Source organism: Schistocerca americana, chromosome 10 (assembly GCF_021461395.2).
Source record: "Schistocerca americana isolate TAMUIC-IGC-003095 chromosome 10, iqSchAmer2.1, whole genome shotgun sequence".
Classification (NCBI taxonomy): domain Eukaryota; kingdom Metazoa; phylum Arthropoda; class Insecta; order Orthoptera; family Acrididae; genus Schistocerca; species Schistocerca americana.
Genome location: NC_060128.1, coordinates 54,345,080 through 54,369,617, shown reverse-complemented (window position 1 = coordinate 54,369,617; position 24,538 = coordinate 54,345,080). Strand labels below are relative to the sequence as shown.

At 44.3% G+C, this 24,538-nt stretch overlaps 1 protein-coding gene across 3 annotated transcripts in view; it reads right to left on the bottom strand.

Annotated features, from left to right (window-relative positions):
- The window catches only part of LOC124552737 (SCF E3 ubiquitin ligase complex F-box protein grrA-like), a 145,133-nt gene that overhangs the window by 108,942 nt on the left and 11,653 nt on the right, over positions 1-24,538 (bottom strand). For 2 of the 3 annotated variants that reach the window (XM_047127081.1, XM_047127083.1), the window contains exons 2-4: positions 21,739-22,051; positions 6,026-6,227; positions 5,469-5,525 (exon numbers count right to left, since the gene is read on the bottom strand). In XM_047127081.1, coding sequence (XP_046983037.1) covers positions 5,469-5,525; positions 6,026-6,227; positions 21,739-21,959 — 480 coding nt within the window. In that variant the 5' untranslated portion in view covers positions 21,960-22,051. The remainder of the gene's footprint in view (positions 1-5,468; positions 5,526-6,025; positions 6,228-21,738; positions 22,052-24,538) is intronic. The other variant, XM_047127082.1, reaches the window with a different exon arrangement.

The window sequence follows — 24,538 nt, the reverse complement described above, 5'->3', positions numbered from 1 at the left end:
CTCATCTGCAAATGCTACTTCACTTGCACGAATCAGCATCACAAGGCATCATACGCAGACTCCCTAATTCACGATGTTGTCGCTCGACTGGCACCCGATCCCTAGGCCCGGACAGCTGCGTCGAAACTCTACGACCCCTCATCGGAAGATATTCTGCACATAGCCCACTCCTTTGAAATTGCACAAATGGCGAATGAGCGTCTCATGGTGAAGCCACAGGTAGAATCCTCCCCGTGGGCACGTCCCTCGTGCTGTCGACGTGGTACATCCCAGAGAGAGACGACTCCTCGACTGACGTCTCTACGGCTTCGGAGGTGCCAATCGCTCCTCGTCGACAGTCGCGTGGATCACTTCCGTCTCACCTGCACTCCTTTTCCGCCATCTCTCCTGCAGACTGACCCCATTGCTGGACGACGTGCACACACTATCAGGAATACGGCCGTCTCCGATCTGTCTGTCACAGCCGCTCGACCCGCTCCTGCCCCTCACCCCTGGGGCATCAGAATACTGTGCGCACGCTGCAATCGGTCGTCCCGCTGGAAACACCACCGATGCGAAAGAAATTCCTCACGCTCCGCATTTTTAACATCGATGTGTGTTTCCAGGTCGATACGGGGTCCACTGTCTCCTCGATCAGTCTGGCAACGTACATGTGCCTGGGTTCCCTGGAGCTGTCTCCCACCTCTCAGCAATTGGTCGCATACGGTGACGCTTCTATCCCCTCTCTGTGGGCAGTTTTCGGTCCCGGCCACCTATAAACACGTTCCCCGGCTCCTGACCCTACCGGTGGTCGACCGTCCCTCGGCTCCAAACATTTTTGGACTCGATGCTTTCGCACTGTTAGGCTTTTCGAATTCTGACGAAGTTAATGTCGTTTCCACTGCCTTCCCATTCCGGGACCTCGACAAATTGTGCTCGGCCTACACCTCTCTGTTTCGGCCCTACTTAGGGCGTGCTTCGAACTTACAGGCACACGTCGCTCTCTGGACAGGTGCTCGGCCACAGTTCTTTCGAGCTCAACCCATTCGGTGGTCTCGTGTCCGGCTGTCAAACGAGAGCTGGATTGCCTGCAGGCTGCTGGCACCATCGAGCCTGTGAAAAGCGTGTGCTCGGGTGACCCCGTTAGCGGTGATCGGGAAACTTGACAGCTCCCTTACCCTTAGATGAGGAATCACAGAACATTTGTCATCAACACGCCTTTCAGATTATATAAATACGAGCGCCTTCCATTTGGTATTTCCTCAGTGCCGACCATTTTCCAGAGGTACCTGGAGCAGCTCACACAGTTCATCTCAGACTGTGTCAATTATCTCGATGACACCTTGGGTCACTGGCCTTCCACACCACGAGCATTTGCAAAACCTCGGAACATTGTCTCGTGCCCCGCAGGCCAGGCTTACGCTGTCGGCTGGAAAAGTGTAGTTTCTTTCAAGTCACTGAATGAAAACAAGTTGCTGATAAAGCATGCTTCATCATCTACTAAATTCATTCAAGTCCTTCTTGGAATTCAAAACATGGCCTCTAACACAATTGAAGAGGAAACATTTGTTGCAGCTATCTACGATAACCAGTGGTGGCTTGGAAAAATTCTAGAGATAAGTGAAGAACACAGAGATGCAAAAGTCAAGCTCATGAGTCCAAGTGGCCCTTCCTCAAGTTATTCATGTCCACTTCACACTGACGTTTGCTGGATACCTAATGAAGACATTTTAATGACTTTCCATGTTCCTAGTACAACAACAGGTACTCGTCGTTTATATACTTTTGAATGAGACATAATATTGTCCATTGAAAACTTGTGAAAGAATGAATGCTTTTTAGAATTTTATGAATTTGTTTAATGAGAACTGATCATCATTTGTGACCACTTGGTAAGAGCCACAAAACGAAATGTGTATATTATTATTTATGTTCTTTCTGTTTTAAATGATTAAACAGAACAAACACCCTTCTGATTCTTTTTATGTTGAAATGTGTGACAATAGGAATTCTTTGAGACAAAATTTAAAATGGTGAAACTTGTGATTTTGAAGAAAAAAATTCATGAAGTTCGTAAAAAAAAAAAAAATTTGAAAACTGACTTTAATTACAGATTTATATGCACAGTTGCAGCATTTTTATAGTTTAGTGATATAGTTGGTCCTTTTGTCTTTCTAATGACACCAAATTGAATAAAATTGATTTATAAATAAAGTCCTGGAGCAGTGTGTCTAGTCGTAGACAAAGCTGATTGCTGTTCCCACATGGAGAATGGAAGGTTGCAAGCTTCCTCATTACACGAGAAGAAATTGAGATTCCTCATCTCTGCAGTCCTACGGAACACCTGACGAGCAGGAGTTTGTACGGATGATGTAGTAACAGTAAAGAAGTGTTCAGCTAAAACCTGAGCAATGTCTTCTGCAACTCCACCAAGATCCCACGACTTGACAAGGCCGTAAGGGGATGTGTACTACCCTCGCCTGAAATCCGTCTTATCGATTCCCAAACTTGCGCAGTGGAAATGGACCGCTTAATGGAAGTTGTGAATTCCCTCCAGGAAGCCCTCTTCTGCTCGTATCACTCGCCTCGCACGTGCTCTCGCAGATCTGAAGGAGTGAAGATTGTCTATAGTTGGACAGTGTTTGAAGTTCTGCAGAGCTCTTTTCTGGCCCCAATTGCCAGTCAACAGTCGTCATTCCACCAAGGTACAGGTCACCGTCTAAGGTTACTAGACCCGAGGATGGAGTCTGCGGCAACCCGCTGGATCTCAAAAGTGATACGGGCCACTGCCCCAGTGCAAAATCCTGGAGTTCAAAAATAGCCTGCCGACTGCACTGTAACTAATTTGCCCTTCGAATCGTCCATCTGTGGGCCACTGTCCTAGTCAGCAGGTGGGTCCACACTGGTGTGTGCACTGAAGTCCCCCACGAGGAGGAATGGGCGTGGCAGTGCCCGGAAGAGTTCTGCCAGTGCATCTGCATCCAAAGCCTCATTATGGGGAAGGTACACAGAACACACTGTGATATTAAAGGGTGCAAGAACTTTCACAGCAATTGCTCGCACGGTCGCTGTACGGAGGACAGGAGAGGAGTGGCATCTGTCATCGACGAGAACAGCCGTTCCACCTTTAGCCCCGTCTCGAGTAGTATCGTCCTTCCTGTATGCGTGATAGCCCAGTAATGCAGGTGTGTCAGTGACTTTAAGATGCATTTCTTGTAAGCAGATGCAGAACGGTTTCTCCTGAACCAGTAGCTGCAATGCTTCCAAATGTGAGGGACATCCATTCAAATTCCACTGTCACACAGAAGTCCCTGTGGAAGCCATCGGTTAGTGACGGTTGTTCTCGTCTTTCTCCTTCGGAGGCGGTGGTTTACCGGGGAGGTCGGGGGGAACGTTAGCCGGTTCCTTTCCCTCTGGTTCCTCTGATTGGAAGTCCGTATCCTCAAGAGCACAGTCCCCATCAAATAAGGAGAGAGCTCGTCGATCTGAAGGTTTAACTATCGCTTCCTCGGACTTAAAACTATTTTTCGAAGGACGTTAGTCTTTACTGATGGAAGGAGGTGGTTGCCCGGGTTGCACGGATGGCTGAGTTGGCTTCTGACGTTGGGTAATGGAATGTGGCTTAGAGGGTAAGCTTATTGCTGATAGCTTCCAAACTACGTCAGTTTGAAGGGGGGCGTTTCCCCCACAGGTACATTCAGAAGTGCATGTGCTCGTATTTGAATCTGTGGTCCGAGTTTGTGTGGACACATCACACTTAGCGATTGGCATCTTAAGGGCCGATGCAAAAGAAGTGGCAAAAACTGGTGGTCGCATAGCTTCGAAAGCTCTTTTAGCTTCACCGTACGGCACGCGTCTCGTTACTTTCGACTCCCGAATTTTCCTTTCCTCGTTATAAACCTCACACTTTCTGTTCCACACTGGGCGATCCCCGGAGCAGTTTACGCACTTTGCAGGAAGTGTACAAGAATTGCCCAACTCGTGAGCTGAGCCTCCACAATTGTCACACGTAGCCTTCCCATTACATCACATTACGGTACGACGAAAACTTTGACATTTGTAGCATCGCATCGGGTTAGGAACAAACGAGCAAACCTTAAGACAGATATAGACTGCAAGGATATATTCAGGTAATTCTGGAGTACTAAACATTACAATAAATGTTGCCGATTTTTCTAATTTCCCATTGACTCTCTTCATACAGTTCTGCACTTCCGTGACACCGATATTTTTCCATTCTTCACATAACTCTGCAGGGTCCATCTCCATTATATCGGAGCACATAACCACGCCCTTACTGAAGTTAAGGGTGCTACGCATCACAGCTTTGAGTGGGTAGTCACCTCAGTCCTTATATCACAGAAGCTTTTACATTTGGTTTGAAGTAGCAGTTTCAACTAGACGTGTTCCATTATGAAGTCGTTTGACACTTTTTGGAGACCCCCACAATACCTTCCAATGCCATGTAAATACAGATAGGTGAGATCTTCTCAAAGGTTCCACCTATTCGCTTGAATACAATGAAAATGTTATGGCACACTAATGCCCTGTTACTATGACTCTATGACTCTGAGGCTTCTTTTTGGGAGGACTGACCAGCCTAGCTGTCTTTGAGGAGTTGGTGTGAGTACTACCTGACGGTACACCCGTCCCGTCAGTAGTCGTAGTAGTTTGGTGAGCCCATTCTACAGGGATCCCACGAGGTGCCAGGGAAATAACTGTCGACCCAGGCAGAGCCCTGCACGTGTGAGCTGGTGGGCGGCAGGTGGCCCAGAGGTTGGTCACTACAGACTGTTTCACTTTAACAGCCATTCACCTCACCACCAGGCAGCACACCTCGATTCTGAGGTCTTTCTCTATACAGCTGTGTGTGTGTGTGTGTGTGTGTGTGTGTGTGTGTGTATACCTTCACAGGAGTCCGGCCAGTGGAGCCGAGACACCACATTCCACCGCCGTGCAGTACTGTGGTCGCTAAAGCGTGCCCGGAGCTTACGGTGACGGAGGGCTCGCGACACTTACCGGTCTTCAGCTCAGCTCGGGAACCCCGGGGTCGCCAGGCTCGTACTCGGCAAACGAGTGCCGAGCCCCCGAGGGGGTAGATGCGGAAGTCGGACGCGTGCCTGAGGGTACGGACCGGGACACCGACGGGGGGTCGCCCTCGCCGTGCGAGTGCACCGCTCTCCGTAGCAGGTGAAGTCTGTGGCCGATAGCGTTTCCCGCAGTTACGTATTTAGGTGGCCACACGGTGCTACCCTGGCAGTCTGTTACTCGCCGTAGTTCGCTCGTGCGTCTCGGCCGTACCGTGTTCCATTTCCGCGTACGTAACGTCGTCATTTGGACTGTTCCTGCACCGTTGTCGTCTCACCGTTCTATCCCCAGTTCTCGCTCGCTCGCCTCGTGTAGTGTCGTGTCCCGGTCGTTCGTGGTGTCTGTCGCCCGCTACCGTTCGTCTGTCCCGTCTGTCGTCAGCGATACCTCCGGCGACTTACCCGCCCGGCGGCTCCGTACCTCCGTTCTCCGCCACGTACCACTCGCCGGTTGCTCGGCTGTAATGAGAAATTTGGCTTTCTGTCTGATTAGAACACTTATCACAGTGTACAGTAGAAATGAGCAGGAGTGTCATGACAGTAACGTGTTAGGCTGCAGCCTTGCCTCCAGCTGAGGGGTTGACAGTGGTTATGGACACTAACACCCAAATTCTCTGAAATACCAATTTTAAAAAAATAAATACATTACAAACTTTGCTAGTAGAAATTGTAAAGTGACCCATTTTTAAACCACAAACATTTCAGAACTTTGACACAGTATTTGCCCACTATCTCCTATGATGCCTCCCTCTCTGCAGGAGACCAAAATTTAGGCAGAAAATTACAGCTGTAATGAAGGCCTGCAAAAAAAGTTTTACATCTCCCAAGTTGTGAACGGTGGCATTGTGTAACCGTTGGCAGGTTTCTTGTCCGCAGATACTTAAAAGAAAAAAAGGGTAACAAAAGAGGTAACCTACAGTATAAATATCAACACTTCATCTAAAGAATAAAATACTTACCGAGTAGCTAGGCTTCTGCGTGCTACGCAAGCGCAGCTCTTTGAGTCTTCGGCATTTTTCAGAGAGCGTACGGAAGAGACAGGGGCTGACATCGTGCCATATGCATACTTTACACAGGTTTGGGGCATTTTGGAAGATCTGTATTGCCTCCAGCTCTGTCACACTACCCTTACAGTTCTTCGAGTTGCAATGGCTCGGGATCCTGTCACATAGTAATATGCTGACAGTTTATTCCCGAATAGTATCTCCGACATGTAGTAGAGACAGTACGTCAACACTGTAGCAGCCTATTTTAACTTCTATAATCTAAGTTATGTTCCACATGAAGCCAGAAGTTAACAGACAGAAAAACAAAACATTACAAGCACAATTATAAAAACAGCGGATCAACACCGACATTTAATTTCAAAACCACTGTTTTCTTCACATGGCAACAGAAAGGAAGGATACGTTATGGTACTTTTCTTTTTCTGCTTTCATTTCGCCCTCTTACATCAGTGTTACGAATCCCTCGTTTAAACTGTCACGGTACATACCACTCTAGAGGACTTGTCTAACCCTATGTCTTCCTACAAACAGATGGTACTCACAACTGAAAAATAACATGTCACAGACAAGACTGCAGAATACTGTGCGGGGCTGTTATTTTTATTTACACGAAGTGAGCTCTATCGAAGAAAGGTACGCATCTTCCGAGGTGGTATGGCAACTGCAGCAACTTCGTGAGGCAAAATAGCTGCTCAGACATGACACTAAAAGTTCCACACACTGCCATTCCTAAAGATGCACCAAATTTCAAAGCATGTGTACAAACATTTTAAGGTCATTAAGTAAAAAAGACATTATAGTAATTTCCATAATTCTTTCCACTTTTACCTATAATTCTACAGTTTGGCCATCCACAACCTAGATATAAGATAAAATATTTTTAAAACTATTAAAAATCATCTAACAAACTTTTTGGGAGCCAGACAAGCTTTCAGAAGTTCTCTTATCACGGGCTCGTACACACCGGTTTTGCTACGATTTAATCGCATCCTCAGGTGTATACGTGTAACCAATTTAACAGTGGGTCATTAAAATACACAGTCTCCAAACATTTGGATTCGAATTACCAGAACCGCCTAAACTGGACAATTACCAACCCGACAGAACATCAAAAATTCCAACGGGTAGCAAGCACAGGCAATGTACGAGAGCACTGCGAGCCGTGGGTGTGGACCAGTGATAACAAATCGACGGGCACCCATAAAAGTCACGTGGCAGAGGCGTGCCTGCGCCTAAAGTAGGGAGGGCAAATCACCTCACAAATGTTATTACAATAGTAGTGTCAAATGGGCTGTTATGTGGCCTGTCCTTCCTACTTCAGGTACCGTCACGTCTCCGCCATGCGGCTTCTGCTTTACACTCATCTCAGTCACACTGCACACAAATTAATAACGCCTCTATTATGGTCATTATGTGGTACTGTAGTAACTATCATGTGATTATAGGACACAGCAATAATATTTTTTACTTTTATTGTTGTGGTAAAAACAGTAGTACCTGGGTACTTTTGCAAAGTGCTCGTATGTGGTTCTGATACGGACGAATGTTGTTGTTGTTGTTTTTTGTGTTCCTCCTGCACGGGTGTCACTTGAAGTGCAACTAATTCACATTAATGCAGAATGACACAGGGAGCTAATTCTCCCACACAGAAAGAGTCACTCGCACAGATATTCCGACGTGTGCTCTAGAATTCGCCTGCTGAATTACCGCAATTAATGCTGTACCCTTTCACTGTACACTATATAAAGTGGTACCAAAATTTACAACTTATAGCACTGTATGTTTCTTCTTGTACGTTAGGTTTTGTATCTAATATCCGGGCAACTGTCAGCTAGTTTTCTAATCTCTGTCACTCGGATTTGCACAGTTGACGAGGTGGAGGAGGACATATTACACGAGTGGTACCCCGTACAGCGGCAGGCTCGTCGGCAAGGGCCGAGGGACTAAACTCTGAGATCGTCAGACCGTCAGTCGAGAGATGTGTCTTCTGTAGTTAGTGCCGTCAGCCACAAATTTAACTTAAACTGTGGAAGTTTGTACGAGTTGTACAACTGACGCACTGAAAGCAATGCCGATGCCAGAGAACCGAAATAATTTAACCTCTTCAGATCCGTAGCAAAACACAGACTGACACAAAAACGAAACACAGCTTTTTATTGCATTTGAGACACAAAAAGTGAGACACACGTTCCAAAAAATTTTATATTGTGGCCACAAGAACTGTGTAATTACGACATTTTGGCTTGTAAGTTATAAAACTGCCACACACATGCAAAGCAATAAAACAAAGAATCATTTTACACGACTTACATCTTACAAATGTCAATGAGTTGCAGCCTGGTAGTCGGCACTTTGATCTGTTTCTAATTTTTTTAAATACTTTCAGGCAAATGCTTCACACAGTCATTTCTTGCAGCTGTTTATGATAATACTGCCACTTTTGTCTGTTTCCGCCTTTCTGCAGGAATCACTCTCAACTTGGGAATCAGTTTTTGTGTGTAGATGTTCCACAACCACTCCGAAATAATAACAGTTGTGCATATTTCTTCTCGAGCCTACTGCTGAGATGGGATCATTTGTTTGTCAGTGCAAATATCTGTAGGTGGTGGGGGTCTTCAAACAAGAGTCTCTAACAATATTTAGCACAGGCCTCACTTTCCAGAATCGATCAGATTGTCTACCCTGCCGGGACAGCATCATCAACAACAACTTTCGGGTCGACTCGATGAAGGAATAATCTATTTCTTGAAATGTTGTCTGCTATCTATGGAATTCTTACTCCTTCAGCCCAAAACATTTTCAAATTTGGATAACCATTTTCCCGAACATTCTACACCCCTTAAATCATCGAACTTCGCTACAAAAAAGTCACTTAGACGGCCTTAAAAGTGCAAATGTCTTCCGAAGATATCATTGAATACTGGCTGTCTTACAACAATATCTGTAATTCCTACAATCCACTATCTCAACGTAGTTTCTCATTCTTAGAAAAAAAAAATTGTTACAAGAGTTCTAAACTACACATTGATATATCTGTAAGAATCTTATTTGTTTCTTCTCCCTACTGGTTTAAAATCTTGCTGCAACTAACTAAGAGGTTCCTCATCTGAAGTTTCCCAAGAAGAGTTACTATTTTCATGAATCAATCTGACATTTATTTCAAATTTTTTTCAGTATCCCCAAACCCAAAGTCAGAAAGTTCTGGGTGAATGCAAGACTCCAGCCTCTGTTGTGAATATTATTTACATTGGCTTGTTAAAGAACCAAAGTATGAAATCTGATACTTTCAAACAATAGAAAATCCAGGATGGAATGTAACAATATTATGAGAAGGAAAGTTGCTACTCACCATATAGCGGAGGTGCTGAGTCGCAGATAGGCACAACAAAAAGATTTTCACATTTAAAGCTTTGGTCCAATGGCCATTGTCAACACACACACACACACACACACACACACACACACACACACACACACACAAATGCAACTCACACACACAACTGCAGTCTGAGGCAACTGAAACCACACTGCGAGCAGCAGCACCAGTGCGAGATGGGAGTGGCAACTGCACTGGGGAAAGGAGGAGGTTGGGGTGGGGAGGGGGAAGGATAGTATGGTGGAAGTGGAGCCAGTGAAGTGCTGCAGGTTGGGCGGGAAGCAGTGGGGGGAGGGGGGAAGTGGCAGAAAAGGAGAGACAGAGAGAAATAGAGAAAAAAATAGATAATAAAAAAAAGAGTGGGTGTGCTGGTGGGATGACAGCTGTGTAGTGCCGGACGGGTGAGGACAGCGACTAACGAAGGTCAAGGCCAGGAGGGTTACTGGGAAAGTTCCCACCTGCGCAATTCAGAAAAGCTGGCGTCGGTGGGAAGGATCCGTACCGCACAAGCTGTGAAGCAGTCATCGAAATGAAGGATGTCGTGTTTGGCAGCGTGTCGAGCAACAGGGTCATCCACTCGTTTCGCGGCCACAGTTTGTCGGTGGCCATTCGTGTGGACAGACAGCTTGTCGACTGTCGTGCCTACGTATAACGCAGCACAGAGGTTGCAGCTCAGCTCGTAGACCACACGACTGGCCTCAACCGTCCAGCCCGTTCCCTGCTCGCACGCCAGCACTACGAGCCATCATTCCACTACTGCAGCCAGTCTTTCTTTTATTTATTTTTTTCCCCTCCCTATTTCTCACTATGTCTCTCCTCTTCTGACACTCCCCCTCTCCAGCTCCCCACCTCTCCTCTGCCCACCGCCCAACCTGCAGCTCTTCACCGTCCGCCATCCCCACCCTACTATCCCTCCCCCTTCGCCGCCCCAGCCTCCTCCTCCTTTCCCCCACCCAGTCGCCACTCCCATCGTGCACTGGTTCTGCTGCTCGCAGTGCGGTTTCACTTGCCAGAGGCTGCAGTCTGTCTTTGTGTGTGTGTGTGTGTGTGTGTGTGTGTGTGTGTGTGTGTGTGTGTGTGTGTGTGTTGTTGACAAAGGCCACTGACCGAAAGCTTTAAGTGTGAAAACCTTTTTGTTTTTTGTTGTGTCTATCTGTGACTCAACATCTCCACTATATGGTCAGTAACAAATCTGATACTTCATTATTCTGACCAAGACGAGTGTATTTGAAAGAAACATAGTAAATGGGTTTCAGAACTGAAGAAATGCTATTTTATTTACCTTCGTTTCTCCTAGTAGTGTGGCAAAGGCTCGCATGCTGACTTGACATCTCTTGCCAAAGTGATAATATTTTCAACAATTACCAGTCACATTATGCATGAAGTACTGGTTGTGACATTGTTGGCTCCAGAGATGAATATGCACTCTGAGATGTGCAAAAAAATTTTAAAATGGGGTGTCATGTATGATACATGGGAACACAACATGGTAAAGAGGTAAATGGGCTAGTATGCAGGTCAGAGTGCAGAAAACGTTTCCCCACTGATTGTGGTGAGAGGAACCCCACTCACACCTGACCCACTGCCAACCCAAGTAAGGACTAAATGTTACGAAGGAAAGAAGGCCTTCTATCATGAAAATCGATGACGGTAAAAGTTAGAAGGCTGAAAACGTAATCAACATCAGTTTCACTGACAATAACAACAAAATACGGTGAGAGAAATAGTCATACCAGTAGCTGGGTGGGGGCAGGGGGCGGGAGAGGGGCAGGGGGGGGGGGGGGGGGGGGGCAGGGCATCAGGTGACAGTCGGCAAGAGCCCTATGTGTGACTTTCAACAGCTGTCCCTCCCCAGATCCATTACAGTCAAAGTGTTACAGGGGCAGAAGCACCCATTATACTGGCGGAAGCATGAAATCCTATTCAACAGTACTTTTGTCAGCAGATAGTGTCAAAGATAAGGAATACTTTCGGTCCTGACTCCATTGGAGTGCTACTCCTAAAATGTAAAACAGGGTGTGGGAGAAAAAAAAAGGCTAACTGCATCTGAAAGCGATTAAAGCTGAGTAGGAGAGGGATGATCAAAGCAGCTGCCAGAGGAGGTAGCACTGACCTTTGGACCTTCGAATGTAACATGCCTACTGTCGTTCAGGTGACGTATGGAGGTGGACTACGTAGGTTACACGTTTTTGTAAAAGAAAGAAAACTGAGCAGGCAGTAATATCAAGGTCAGGTAGTTGTGTTGTTGTGGTCTTCAGTCCTGAGACTGGTTTGATGCAGCTCTCCATGGTACTCTATCCTGTGCAAGCTTCTTCATCTCCCAGTACCTACTTCAGCCTACATCCTTCTGAATCTGCTTAGTGTATTCATCTCTCGGTCTCCCTCTACAATTTTTACCCTCCACACTGCCCTCCAAAACTAAATTGGTGATCCCTCAATGTCTCAGAACATGTCCTACCAACCGATCCCTTCTTCTAGTGAAGTTGTGCCACAAGCTCCTCTTCTCCCCAATTCTATTCAATACCTCCTCATTAGTTATGTGATCTACCCATTTAATCTTCAGCATTCTTCTGTAGCACCACATTTCGAAAGCTTCTATTCTCTTCTTGTCCCAACTATTTATCGTCCACGTTTCACTTCCATTCATGGCTACACTCCATACAAATACTTTCAGAAACAACTTCCTCACACTTAAATCTATACTCAATGTTAACAAATTTTTCTTCTTCAGAAACGATTTCCTTGCCATTGCCAGTCTGCACTTTATATCCTCTCTACTTCGACCATCATCAGTTATTTTGCTCCCCAAATAGCAAAACTCCTTTACTACTGTAAGTGTCTCATTTCCTAATCTAATTCCTTCAGCATCACCCGACTTATTTCGACTACATTCCATTATCCTCGTTTTGCTTTTGTTCATGTTCATCTTATACCCTCCTTTCAAGACACTGTCCATTCCGTTCAACTGCTCTTCCAAGTCCGTTGCTGTCTCTGACAGAATTACAATGTCATCGGCGAACCTCAAAGTTTTTGTTTGTTCTCCATGGATTTTAATACCTACTCCGAATTTTTCTTTTGTTTCCTTTACTGCTTGCTCAATATATAGATTGAATAACATTGGGGAGAGGCTACAACCCTGTCTTACTCCCTTCCTAACCACTGCTTCCCTTTCATGCCCCTCGACTCTTATAACAGCCATCTGGTTTCTGTACAAATTGTAAATAGCCTTTCGCTCCCTGTATTTTACCCCTCCCACCTTCAGTATTTGAAAGAGAGTATTCCAATCAACATTGTCAAAAGCTTTCTCTAAGTCTACAAATGCTAGAAACGTAGGATTGCCTTTCCTGAATCTTTCTTCTAAGATAAGTCGTAGGGTCAGTATTGCCTCAAGTGTTCCAACATTTCTACGGAATCCAAGCTGATCTTCCCCGAGGTCGGCTTCTACCAGTTTTTCCATTCGACTGTAAAGACTTTGCGTTAGTATTTTGCAGCTGTGACTTGTTAAACTGATAGTTCTGTAATTTTCACATCTGTCAACACCTGCTTTTTTTGGGATTGGAATTATTATATTCTTCTTGAAGTCTGAGGGTATTTCGCCTGTCTCATACATCTTGCTCACCAGATGATAGAGTTTGGTCAGGACTGGCTCTTCCAAGGCTGTCGTTAGTTCTAATGGAATGTTTTCTACTCCAGGGGCCTTGTTTTGACTCAGGTCTTTCAGTGCTCTGTCAAACTCTTCACGCAGTATCATATCTCCCATTTCATCTTCATCTACATCCTCTTCCAATTCCATAATATTGTCCTCAAGTACATCGCCCTTGTATAGACCCTCTATATACTCCTTCCACCTTTCTGCTTTCCCTTCTTTGCTTAGAACTGGGTTTCCATCTGAGCTCTTGATATTCATGCAAGTGGTTCTCCTTTCTCCAAAAGTCTCTTTAATTTTCCTATACGCAGTATCTATCTTACCCCTAGTGAGATAAGCCTCTACATCCATACATTTGTCCTCTAGCCACCCCTGCTTAGCCATTTTGCACTTCCTGTCGATATCATTTTTGAGATGTTTGTATTCCTTTTTGCCTGCTTCATTTACTGCATTTTTATATTTTCTCCTTTCATCAATTAAATTCAATATTTCTTCTGTTACCCAAGGGTTTCTACTAGCCCACGTCTTTTTACCTACTTGATCCTCTGCTGCCTTCACTATTTCGTTTCTCAAAGCTACCCATTCTTCTTCTACTGTATTTCTTTCCCCCATTCCTGTCATTGTTCCCTTATGCTCTCCCTGAAACTCTGTACAACCTCTGGTTCTTTCAGTTTATCCAGGTCCCATCTCCTTAAATTCCCACCAGGTAGAATATTGTAAATAACATGTACCACAGGGTGACAAGAGTAACACCGATCAATAGCCAGAGACTGCTCCCTGAATCACAACACATTTAAATCCAGCCAAGGAAAGCCCGTTTCACAAAACTTAGGGCTCTGCTGATCACTATCAGCATTATGTATTTACTCGAATCTAAGCCACCCTTTTTTTCCCGGTTTTTGTGATCCAAAAAACCGCCTGCGGCTTAGAATCGAGTTCAAAGTAAGCGAAAGTTCTGAAAAACGTTGGTAGGTGTTGCCACAACAAACTTCTGCCATCGAATATATGTAGCACTACACAGGAATGCTTTGCAGGCACAAAGATAAATACTGGCACCAAAACCTCTGCGTCAGTAAAAAAAAAAGGTAGAAGACGAGCTTTTTTCTCTGCCCCGAGTTTCGACCACTGCAATTTTAATACGTTATCCAACGAAGTAAATACAAATTCCGTATTATTCATCTTCGAATGTAGCAGCATTTCAATATACTACAAAAATCCAACTGGCAAGACTGTTTGGGATGTTTGTCAATATAGCAACTCCACAGTCTGAATTCTTTCCTACCTGTGAGAAGAGATGGTTGCCAATAGGAACTTTTATGAATTGTGAATCACATGCAGTCCCCCCACCAACCTTTCAGTGTCTCTTTCTTTCAGTTCATCTAGATTATTATTTTCAATGACAACTTTAAAATCATGTGTAGGCTGGGATATGGTTGCACATCATTTGCTGCCAGTGTTTTTTTTTATTATTATTATTTTTTTTTATGAGGTCTACACCACATTAGGGAAGGATGGGGAAGAATGTTGAACGTGCTCTTGCAAAGCAACCATCCCAACATTCGCTTGAACCGATTTAGGGAAATCACAGAAGACCTAACTCAGGATGGGTGTACGCGGGTTTGAACCAATGTCTTCCTGAATGCGAGTCCAGTGCACTGACAGGTAATGGAGGCAACAAACTTTAGGGCCTTGAAGTAGATCAGTCCTAACTTGTAGACTGTGTACTAACCAAGAGGATGAAACACTGTGCATACATTCTAAGGAGGTTGTGCAGAGGTCCCAACAGTAGGACTGGTTGGTGTCAGAGGGTCAATGCTCTTTGTATGCAAAAAGAATCTGATAGTTTTACAATTAGGAAACTGTCGGACGGTCGTTGTGTAAGTGAGCTGGTGTTGGTACAGTCAGAATTGGTGATGTGATATCCCCACCTCAGTGAGGAGATTTTCTAAGGAACTTACCTGGAGGACACCAACGGCCTAACTTACTCCATGAAGATGGGCTGGGGCAATAATTTCAAATCCAAATGTGCTGCTGAGCCATAAAATTGGCAACAATAGCCCAGTTAGGATGAGACCAGTGCTCAGTAAGTACGGAGTGTAGTAGCACAATCTGCATCCCGAGTAGTGTGGGTGGGAAAGTGGAGAGTGTCAAGCATATTCGTGCAGCTAGTCTTTAGTTAACAAATATGGGGCAGCCGAGTCAGTTTATCAAAGAGGAGACTCAAAACTCAGGACTGTGCAAGAATGTCCAAGCACTGAGCAAACAAGTCATGACAAATTGTGGAACAAAAATTGTTAGGGAGCCCTGGAAGTCCCAGTCATGGAGGGTAAGTTAAATATGATGGTGCCAAGCAGTGTCATATACATTGTGGAAGTCAAAGAAGACTGTAATGAGGTGATAGCATGTAGAAAAAGCCTGTCAGATTGCCATTTCCAATCCAACCAAATGGTTAATTGTGTGTCATCCCTCCTCGTAACTGCAATGACTGGAGGAAAACAACACAGCGTAACTGTCGGACTACCGTCCTTTCACGTACTGACGCTAATCAGTTGGCAGCAATCAAGAAACGTAGGGTCTCGTCTGGCTCAAGAATTGGAGCTACGATATTCTCTCGACACTGTGAAGGGAAAATACTTTCTAGCCAAACGTGGTTGAAGCCGATGAGTAGACGCCTTCTATGAGCAACGTGCAGATGTCTGATCATCTGATGATTAGTTGAATCAGGACCTGGGACCATACTGTACCACGAGTCAAGAGCCTGAAGGAGTTCCCAGTCAGTGACAGGTCCACTGTATAATCCATCTCGATGGAGGAGGAGAAGTGTGGGGTAGACTGTAGACTACTGAGCTCAGCTCACATTTGGCACGAATGGGCATACATTCCCCAAGGCGGAGATGTAGCATTCCTAATAATCCTTACCTTATTTAATTAGATTATGGAATTGAGGACGAAGCCACTCAAATGTAATGGGGTGTTCTGTGAAGAATGTCACTTGATACATTGCAGGGCCTTTCAAAAATCCCGATAGCTGTTGCAATGTCTTAGGTCCATTTCCGTCCACCAGGGCACCAGTAAGTGACGGTAGGGCCTGTAGAAAGGGGAAAAGTAGACCAGCTGTACGGGTGATTCCATCGGAGACGTCACACACGATCTCGTCGGTGCAATCCGACAGAGAGAATGAAGGTGACAGCAAAGGTAGACAACTGCCAATTGGCTCTTTGAAGAGCCCGCTACAGTAACTGATCCTTAGGTCCGTGAACAGGAAGTGGCAGGATCACCAAATAATGGTCACCGGTGCAAAGATTATCGTGTACCGACCACTGTAACGAAGCCACCAGATAGGGGAAAGAGATCACGAGGTCGATAGCCGAGAAGGTGCCACGAGCTACACTGAGGTGGATAAAAGTATTGTCACTGAGGAGAGACGGATGAAGACTGGAAAGAAGTAGTCAATCAAAGGCACTACCAGATGACATACTACTTCCCCGCAAGGAGTGGTGTACACTGAAATCCCCGAGAAGGATGAAAAGCGGTGGGGTGGGGGTGGGGTTCTTTGATTAAGGTAGTCAGCTCAAGTATTTAAGTGCTCCGCCCAAGGATAAATATCCACTACTATTGCTCCCTAGTGGAACCCACACACTTACGACCTCTGTGTGAGCCGATGTACATACTTTGTCTGATACTCTATCAGGACTATCGCCATCCTGACAGACTGCACAGTAACCTCCAGAGTTGGAGAATGGTAACGAGTGAAATGTGTTTCTAAGAGAGCAACACACATTCCAGCACAAGAGGGAATTAGTTGTAGTTCTAGCAGGTGATAGCACTATACACACCATTTTCACGAATTTTCGCATTTAGGGCATCCTCGTTAGGCGTAAAGGGGACAGGCCACAGTCCGGGTCCACTGACACTGGTGGGGATCGAAAAACATCAGCCGACATCAGTTCAGAGTCTGACAGTGTGAAGGAAATCTGGTGCCTCTAGTGTCAATGGAGCAGCATTTCCACAGAGTTCTTCTTTTTCCTTTCGGCACTTTTTTGTAGTTGACAAAAATCTTTTAAGATCCTATCTGCCGCGGATGTAGGAACGTACGAGAAGTCGGCAGCCCCGGAACCTGCAGTCATCGGTTTTTCGGCCCCCGGTCGGCATCAGATCGCCGGTCTGTAAGTTTCCGGGGAGAGGATTCCCAAAACAGCTCCGTCAGTGGTAAGTGCCAGAGGAATGAGAAGGATGCCGCTTCTCCAGCCGAGTGTGGGGAGACACGGTCCCTGAAGATGCGAACAGGAGCTGAATGGGAAGAAAATTGGCCGTGCCCATTCGAAGGAACCGTCACAATATTTGCATTAATAGATTTAAGGAAATAATGGCAGCCCTAAATTTAGATGGCTGGAAAGGGTTTTGAACAACTGTCATCCTAAACATGAATCTAGTGTCTTGTCACTGCGTCACTTCATTCACTGGTGGAAGTGGTGGTTATTAATGTCACTATTAACTATATTAAAAAGAGCAATATATGAAACAACAGTATTGTGAATATGTATCAACAGCAAAAGACAACAATACTGAAGCAGAGGGATTGGATTCTAAATAGCACACCAAAAAATCGTGTTCATTGGCATCTCTCTGCTTTGTATTCTTTAATTCACCTGTCAGTCCCCTTTGGCACAGATCCCACTCATTTGAGTAAAATGCAAGCAATTTGATTTGTAAACTGATTACATTTTTCTGGTGTTTTATGCCTGCTTTATCTGCAACTGCTCACTGTCACTTCATTTCATATCATAACAAACAGTTATACAAAAGTGTTTGCAGAAGCTAAATGAGTCTAGTTACAACTCACTGATATTGTATTCTTATGATGCCACATTTGTGTGTTTCATTTAGCACATTATTTTAAATTTCTGTACATTTGAAGCAAGTTGCACCACTATCAAGTATTATTAAGATTTTACTAAACATTTATGATTTTTTCAGACAGTACTTCATTATAGATAACCACATCATCTGTGAAAAGTGTAAGGTAACTATTCATATTGTCTCCCAGGCCATTAATATGGAACCTTTACTTCTGATAATAAGTCTCCACTCACGATGACATGTCAAATCCTACCGATTGGGAAATTAACAGCTTTCAAGATGCCACTGAGAAAAGTGTGAATCGGGCTTCACACGATCGACGTTTTGAGAATCTGTGCCGAGTGACAGCCATAGAGATAATCGTTCTGTTCGAGATACCTCATTACATTTTAGCTCAGAATATGTTCTGAGATTCTGAAACAGTACTATGTCAATGACATTGGCCAGTAGCTTTGGGGATCATGCTGCTAAACTTCCTGTACATGGGTGCAACCTGTGCTTCCTTTCAATTAAAGGATACGATATTTTGCTCAGGTGATCTCAAGCACATTACGGTCACAAGCACGGATAATCCCACTCCTGCTGATAGGGATTCCATCAGACACTGGCACCTCCATCAATTTTAATGTGTACCAGTTGTTTCTTAATGTGACTGATCCTAATATACAGGGTGTTCCCTTTATCTGATGACTGCCTGCTCGGGATATTGCTGGCTGGACACAGAAGGTGCACCTGCCGGTCAAATTTGTCCCTCGTGACCGCAGTATGGCCCCTCTTTTTCTGTGGGTTTTAACCTGAGGGCCATACGGACATACCCGCCTCTTAGGCTACTGTCATTCGAGCTGTGAAACAGCCATCACGAGTGTAACAGTGAAGTTTGTGAAAGCAAAAATGGCAAGAGCAAATTATTTAATTCCACAACGAGTGTTTGTTTACGATTCGTATGTGTGAACAGAGTCCACTCCTACTGTTCAGAGATTTTGAGCAGAAGTTTCCGGGTGTTCGAGTTCACAAATTAGTGAATAAATTTCCTAAAACGGGAAGTGTCGAGAGAAGAAGCGTAAATGACGATGTAGTGTTCACGGGAGCTCATCTCGATGGCGTCACATACTGCCTGGAAAAGTACCCTAAAAAGTCTCTTAGACGTCTTTCACAGCAAACACAAATATTGTGCACCTCTGTACAGAGAGGTGCTAAGCTGCTTCGGCTAAGGTCTATAAAGTACCAGTAGTACAAGAACTTCGACCCAATGTTCCTGCCCACAGGGTTAAGTTTTGCGAAAGAGTTTTAAAACTAGTGCTTCAAGGTGAAATGGGTCCTTAATTCGTTCTGTTTTCAGATGAGGCTTGGTTCCATTTACACAGGTATGTTAATTCCAAAAGTTGTAGACACTGGAGCACAGACAGACAGACCTGTTGTGCTTCGTGAGAAACCCCTTCGTGATCAGAAAATAGGGGTGTGATACACAGTGATGACAGAATAATAGGCCCAATTTTTTTAATGACACTGTTACAAGTGAAAGGCATGTGTAAAACATTTTGTAAAATGTAAACTTTCATAGCTGGAATTGTCACAAGTAATAAAATATCCCGAGCTATTACGCTGCGGTCGAAGAGATTTCACTAGTAACAGCGGATGAAGACAGTCGACAATGGCCAATTGCGCTCAAGTATTCGAAACGTGACGTCACGCCACTGCGTGGAAGCTGAATATTGCTATAGTCAGTAGCAAGCCAGGGTGTGAATCACACATTCGACGAAGCTATGATCCCCCTTGAAAATGTGCTCTGCAGATGCGGTTTTAAAGTGATATCCCTTCAACCACAGAATAATAGCCCAGATTATTTTATTAATTGCTGCAAAACATTTTGTGACCATTTTAATGAACTGAGTGAAAGAACAAAGCATCACATTTTTTCAACAGGATTCGGCAAGGGCTTATATGGCTAATGTTTCTCCGCGCCCAATTCACGATGTGTTCCATGAAAGACTGATTAGTAACAGTGAAGTACTGATTTAACTCCAAGCGATTATTATTTGTGGGGTGCACTGAAGGACAAAGTGTACACAACAAATCCTCACACAATAGAGGAACTCAAGGATAATATCTGTGAATCAATTAATTCATCATCTCAGAGAGAATTACATCATGTAATTAATAATTTCTTGAGTAGATGTCAGAAATGAGTGGAAAATAATGGCAGGCTGTTCCACCATCTCCTTGCATGATATGAGTGACTACAAATTTTATTTGCTTATATTTTAAATGTAATCACATTGTACCACAGCCATAGACTGGCGACATGGCATCTAATTGCCAGGCAACGGAGTGCTCGCTGCCCGGCATCTACTACAACACACAGGTGGTCATCGGATAAATAATGGCACACCTTGTATATTATTCATCTCTGCAGTGCTGAGAAAAACTAGGGTAATAATCATGGATCTTTGTTTGCAAAAGGAAAAAAGAATAGTTTGGTACCAAATTTAAGCATTTCTGCTTTAGTTTCCTCGTCTCAGAATTAGTTACTGTCAATCCACAAGTGTCTAACAACTAACTTTCTCTCTTCCTTTTTTTCCTTCAAGAAGGAGAGAACAAAGATTGTTGCTTTGCTTCCATTCAGCTGTGTTCATTATTTTAATTTATTTTTTATTGATTTCAAAGCCAACATGGCTTCATTTTCAGGCACTTTAGCAATGCGATATACCACTGCAAGTATGTACTAACCTAATGACAGTCCTCTTGTTCACAGTGGTTAAATATTTTCAAGTTTTTAATATGTTTGGAGGCATTAATAATGACATCCCAGCCCATAATTCCAAATTCATCTAGGGATCTCTATACTGTGTGTATTAGAAAGTGAGTGACCAAATTTCACAGACTCCAAACTATTTGATACTATCACTGAGCAAAATTGATGGGTTTAAATCATATTCTTCATTACCCCAAGTTTTGCTTAACAGAAATCACATCAGCTGCTATAAAAGACAGGTCCGATTGTAAAATTCACAATTTTTTAGATGGAAGCAGCACATTTTGTTCCAGTGTAGTGAAAAGTAGTAACTGGAAGTGGGCACGAACATATTTGAGCTGCACAGTCCGCCCCTGGGCAACCAGAATTTTCCAGAACATCAGAACAAAAATGAATGAGTATGTGCTCAGAAGAAGGAAAAAAAAAAAACACACACACACACACGATTGCCGTTTCCGGCAGCTCGGACCAGAAAGTCAAAAGCTGTTGTGCAAGTGTCTTAACTGTGCCTGTCTGTAATTTAATGTGTCAGCCTTACAGTATGTAGAAATCTATCTTTCCCTTAAACTGTTGACATTCCAACCCGGAGTTTCCACTTTTGAAGGTAAAAACGTCACTATACACACAAGTGACACAGAGTACAAGTCTAATGCTGAAGTAATTTTCATTAATAGAGCGTATGAATGCGCATGCACACACACACGCGCGCGCACACACACACACTCACACTCACACTCACACTCACACACACACACACACACACACACACAAGAAAAATCACATTTACACAAAACACTCAATCTAATAAATATATCAGACACAAAATAGATCTTAGCTCCTTTACAGGACACTAAAATGAAGTCCATTTTAAATACAGAATCAGAATACTCCAATGATCTAAGCTGAACTAACAGTGTGTTCAAATCTAAAGTTTCCCATGTCACTGTACAATATAAGAAATAAAGGTATCACCTAACAGTATTTTTTGATAGCAGAACAATTCACATTCTATGTATTAGTAGGTTTCTTACCCTATATGGTAATCCTTGTCAGCCCACAACTCCATCTCTTGTGACAGCCTTCTCCAACGGTGGCACACTTTCTGTACCACATCCAGTAGGTCACTGAAAGATACGTGTGAGAAAATCGTTACCAGTATCTCGTCAGGCAAGTCGTCAATGCCTGCACGACACAGTTTGACATCTTCACCGGCCACGTGGCATCTGCCACTGTACTCGGACTTCGAAGCCATTGTGCTGTCGAGTGTGCCTTCAAACCACAGAGAGTTGGATGTGCTGGGAGGGGAGTTGTCAGGTGGACGCCTGTCAGATATGATGGCAAGCACTGGAAGAAAAAAAAAAAAAGCCACAGAAACCTATACTTATACGAATATGAAGACTTCACCTAATGCCATTATGTTAATGCAATGAATAATAGCAACAGCACGCCAACATCACCTGGCAGCTGTCCTCATAATCACTTCTTACGAGTGAAAACATTTAAGGACACATTTACAGTGTGATGCAGTACTGACAGACCACTGACTTAATTAATGTGGCAGACATATATGCCCATTTAAAAAAAAAAAAAAAAGCCAACAGTTGACATTACAAACAACACTAATACATTAGCAAAGTAAAATCTTGTGGAATTAATGGAATTTCCATTGGCACAGAGGACCTGGAATACTTTAAAATATCAGATTACAATGGCAAAATAGTGCTCTCGATCAGGAATGTAAATTTAACTATGTAATGAACAAATTAAAAAAGTACAAATCCAGGATGTAATAATGACAATATTGTGAAAAGGGTAGATTACTACCCACCATGCAGTGGAAACGTCCAGTTGCACAACAAAGGGACTGCTCACACACAAACACGACCACCGACTGGCTGCCGTGGCCAGGTTACGAGCGACAGCAGATGATGGGAGAAGCAATCTGCGTGGTGGGGGTCAGGAAGAGGCTGGAGCAAGTAACTGGAAGGATAGCAGGGTAGGAGTGACGGTAAAGGGCCGCCCGCGTGAGCATACAGGAATGAGAACGGGGGTAAGGTAGGGCAGCTAGGTGCGGATAGGAGGTTAGACAAAAGGGATGGGAAGCGCAAAAGGAGAAAAGTAAAAAGACTGTCTGTGTTTGTGGAATAGAGGGCTCTGTAGTGCTGGAGCAAGAACAGGCACAGGACGGGGGGGGGGGGGGGGGGGTGAAGAAAAATGAATAACTAAGGTCAAGGCCGGGACATTTCTACGAATGTAAGATGTACTGCAGGGAGAGTTCCCACCTGCACAATTCAGAAAAGCTGATGGTAGGAAGGATCCATACGGCACATACACTGTGAAGCAGTCACTGAAATGAAGAATGTTGTTTTGTGCAGCATATTCCCAGCCACAGTTTGCCAGTGCCCATTCGTGCGGACAGGCAGTTTCTCGGGGTCGGATAGGGGAGTTCGACATCGGTCTTTGGTCGAGGGTTGGTGGCGAAGAAATGTTTCCACTGTAAGGACAATGTGAAGGAGGTAAAGTCAAAAGGTCCAGCACGACTGAATTTGAGAACAGGGCAATAGGTAAGTCCGTTGGAACGAATGGATACTTCTGTGGAACTAAGGCTTTTGGAGTAAAGGTACCTGATGGTGTTTCACGTCTGTTTAGGTTCTAGATTCCGTACGGTGGTGAGAGCGAGTTTTTACCAACCACCTGCAATACCTGGACAGCAGCTACCCATACCATACGTACCGAGAGGTTCCTTCTATAAAGCCTAGCCTCCACGAACGTCACATCTGTAGTGATGAGCCGTCCCTCTCCAAATATACGATGGGCCTCACTGAGGCATCCACAGACCATAATTACCGTCCCAACCTTGTACAGAAAGAGATCTCCTGTGCCTTATCACTCCAATCACCCACCACCTCCTGAAGTCCCATTGACCACCCACAGAGGAGCATTCCTCTTGTGAATCAGCATTACCCAGGATTGAAGCTCATTCTCCGCCAGGGTTCTGACTACCTCTCGTCATGCACTGAATTGAGAAATATCCTCCCCACTGTCATTCCCACCCTTCCCACAGTGGTATCCCAAATCTATACGATATCCTTGTCCACCCCTACTCAACACCTGCTTCCGACCTCATGGCTCACATCCCAGTGTCAAATCTTATTCACCATGTCAGATTTTGATGAAACTTGGATAACAAACATATTGTTGTTGTTGTTGTGGTCTTCAGTCCAGAAACTGGTTTGATGCAGCTCTCCATGAGCTGTGCAAGCTTCTTCATCTCCCAGTACTTACTGCCACCTACATCCTTCTGAATCTGTTTAGTGTATTCATCTCTTGGTCTCCCTCTACGATTTTTACCCTCCATGTTGCCCTCCAATACTAAATTGGTGTTTCCCTGATGCCTCAGAACATGTCCTACCAACCGATCCCTTCTTCTAGTCAAGTTGAGCCACAAATTTCTCTTCTCCCCACTTCTATTCAGTATCTCCTCACCAGTTATGTGATCTACCCATCTAATCTTCAACATTCTTCTGTAGCACCACATTCTGAAAGCTTCTATTCTCTTCTTGTCCAAACTATTTATCGTCCATGTTTCACTTCCATACATGCCTACACTCCATACAAATACTTTCAGAAACAACTTCCTGACACTTAAATCTATACTCAATGTTAACAAATTTCTCTTCTTCAGAAACACTTTCCTTGCCACTGCCAGTCTGCATCTTATATCCTCTCTGCTTCCACCATCATCAGTTATTTTGCTCCCCAAATAGAAAAATTCCTTTACTACTTCAAGTGTCTCATTGCCTAATCTAATTCCCTCAGCATCACCTGATT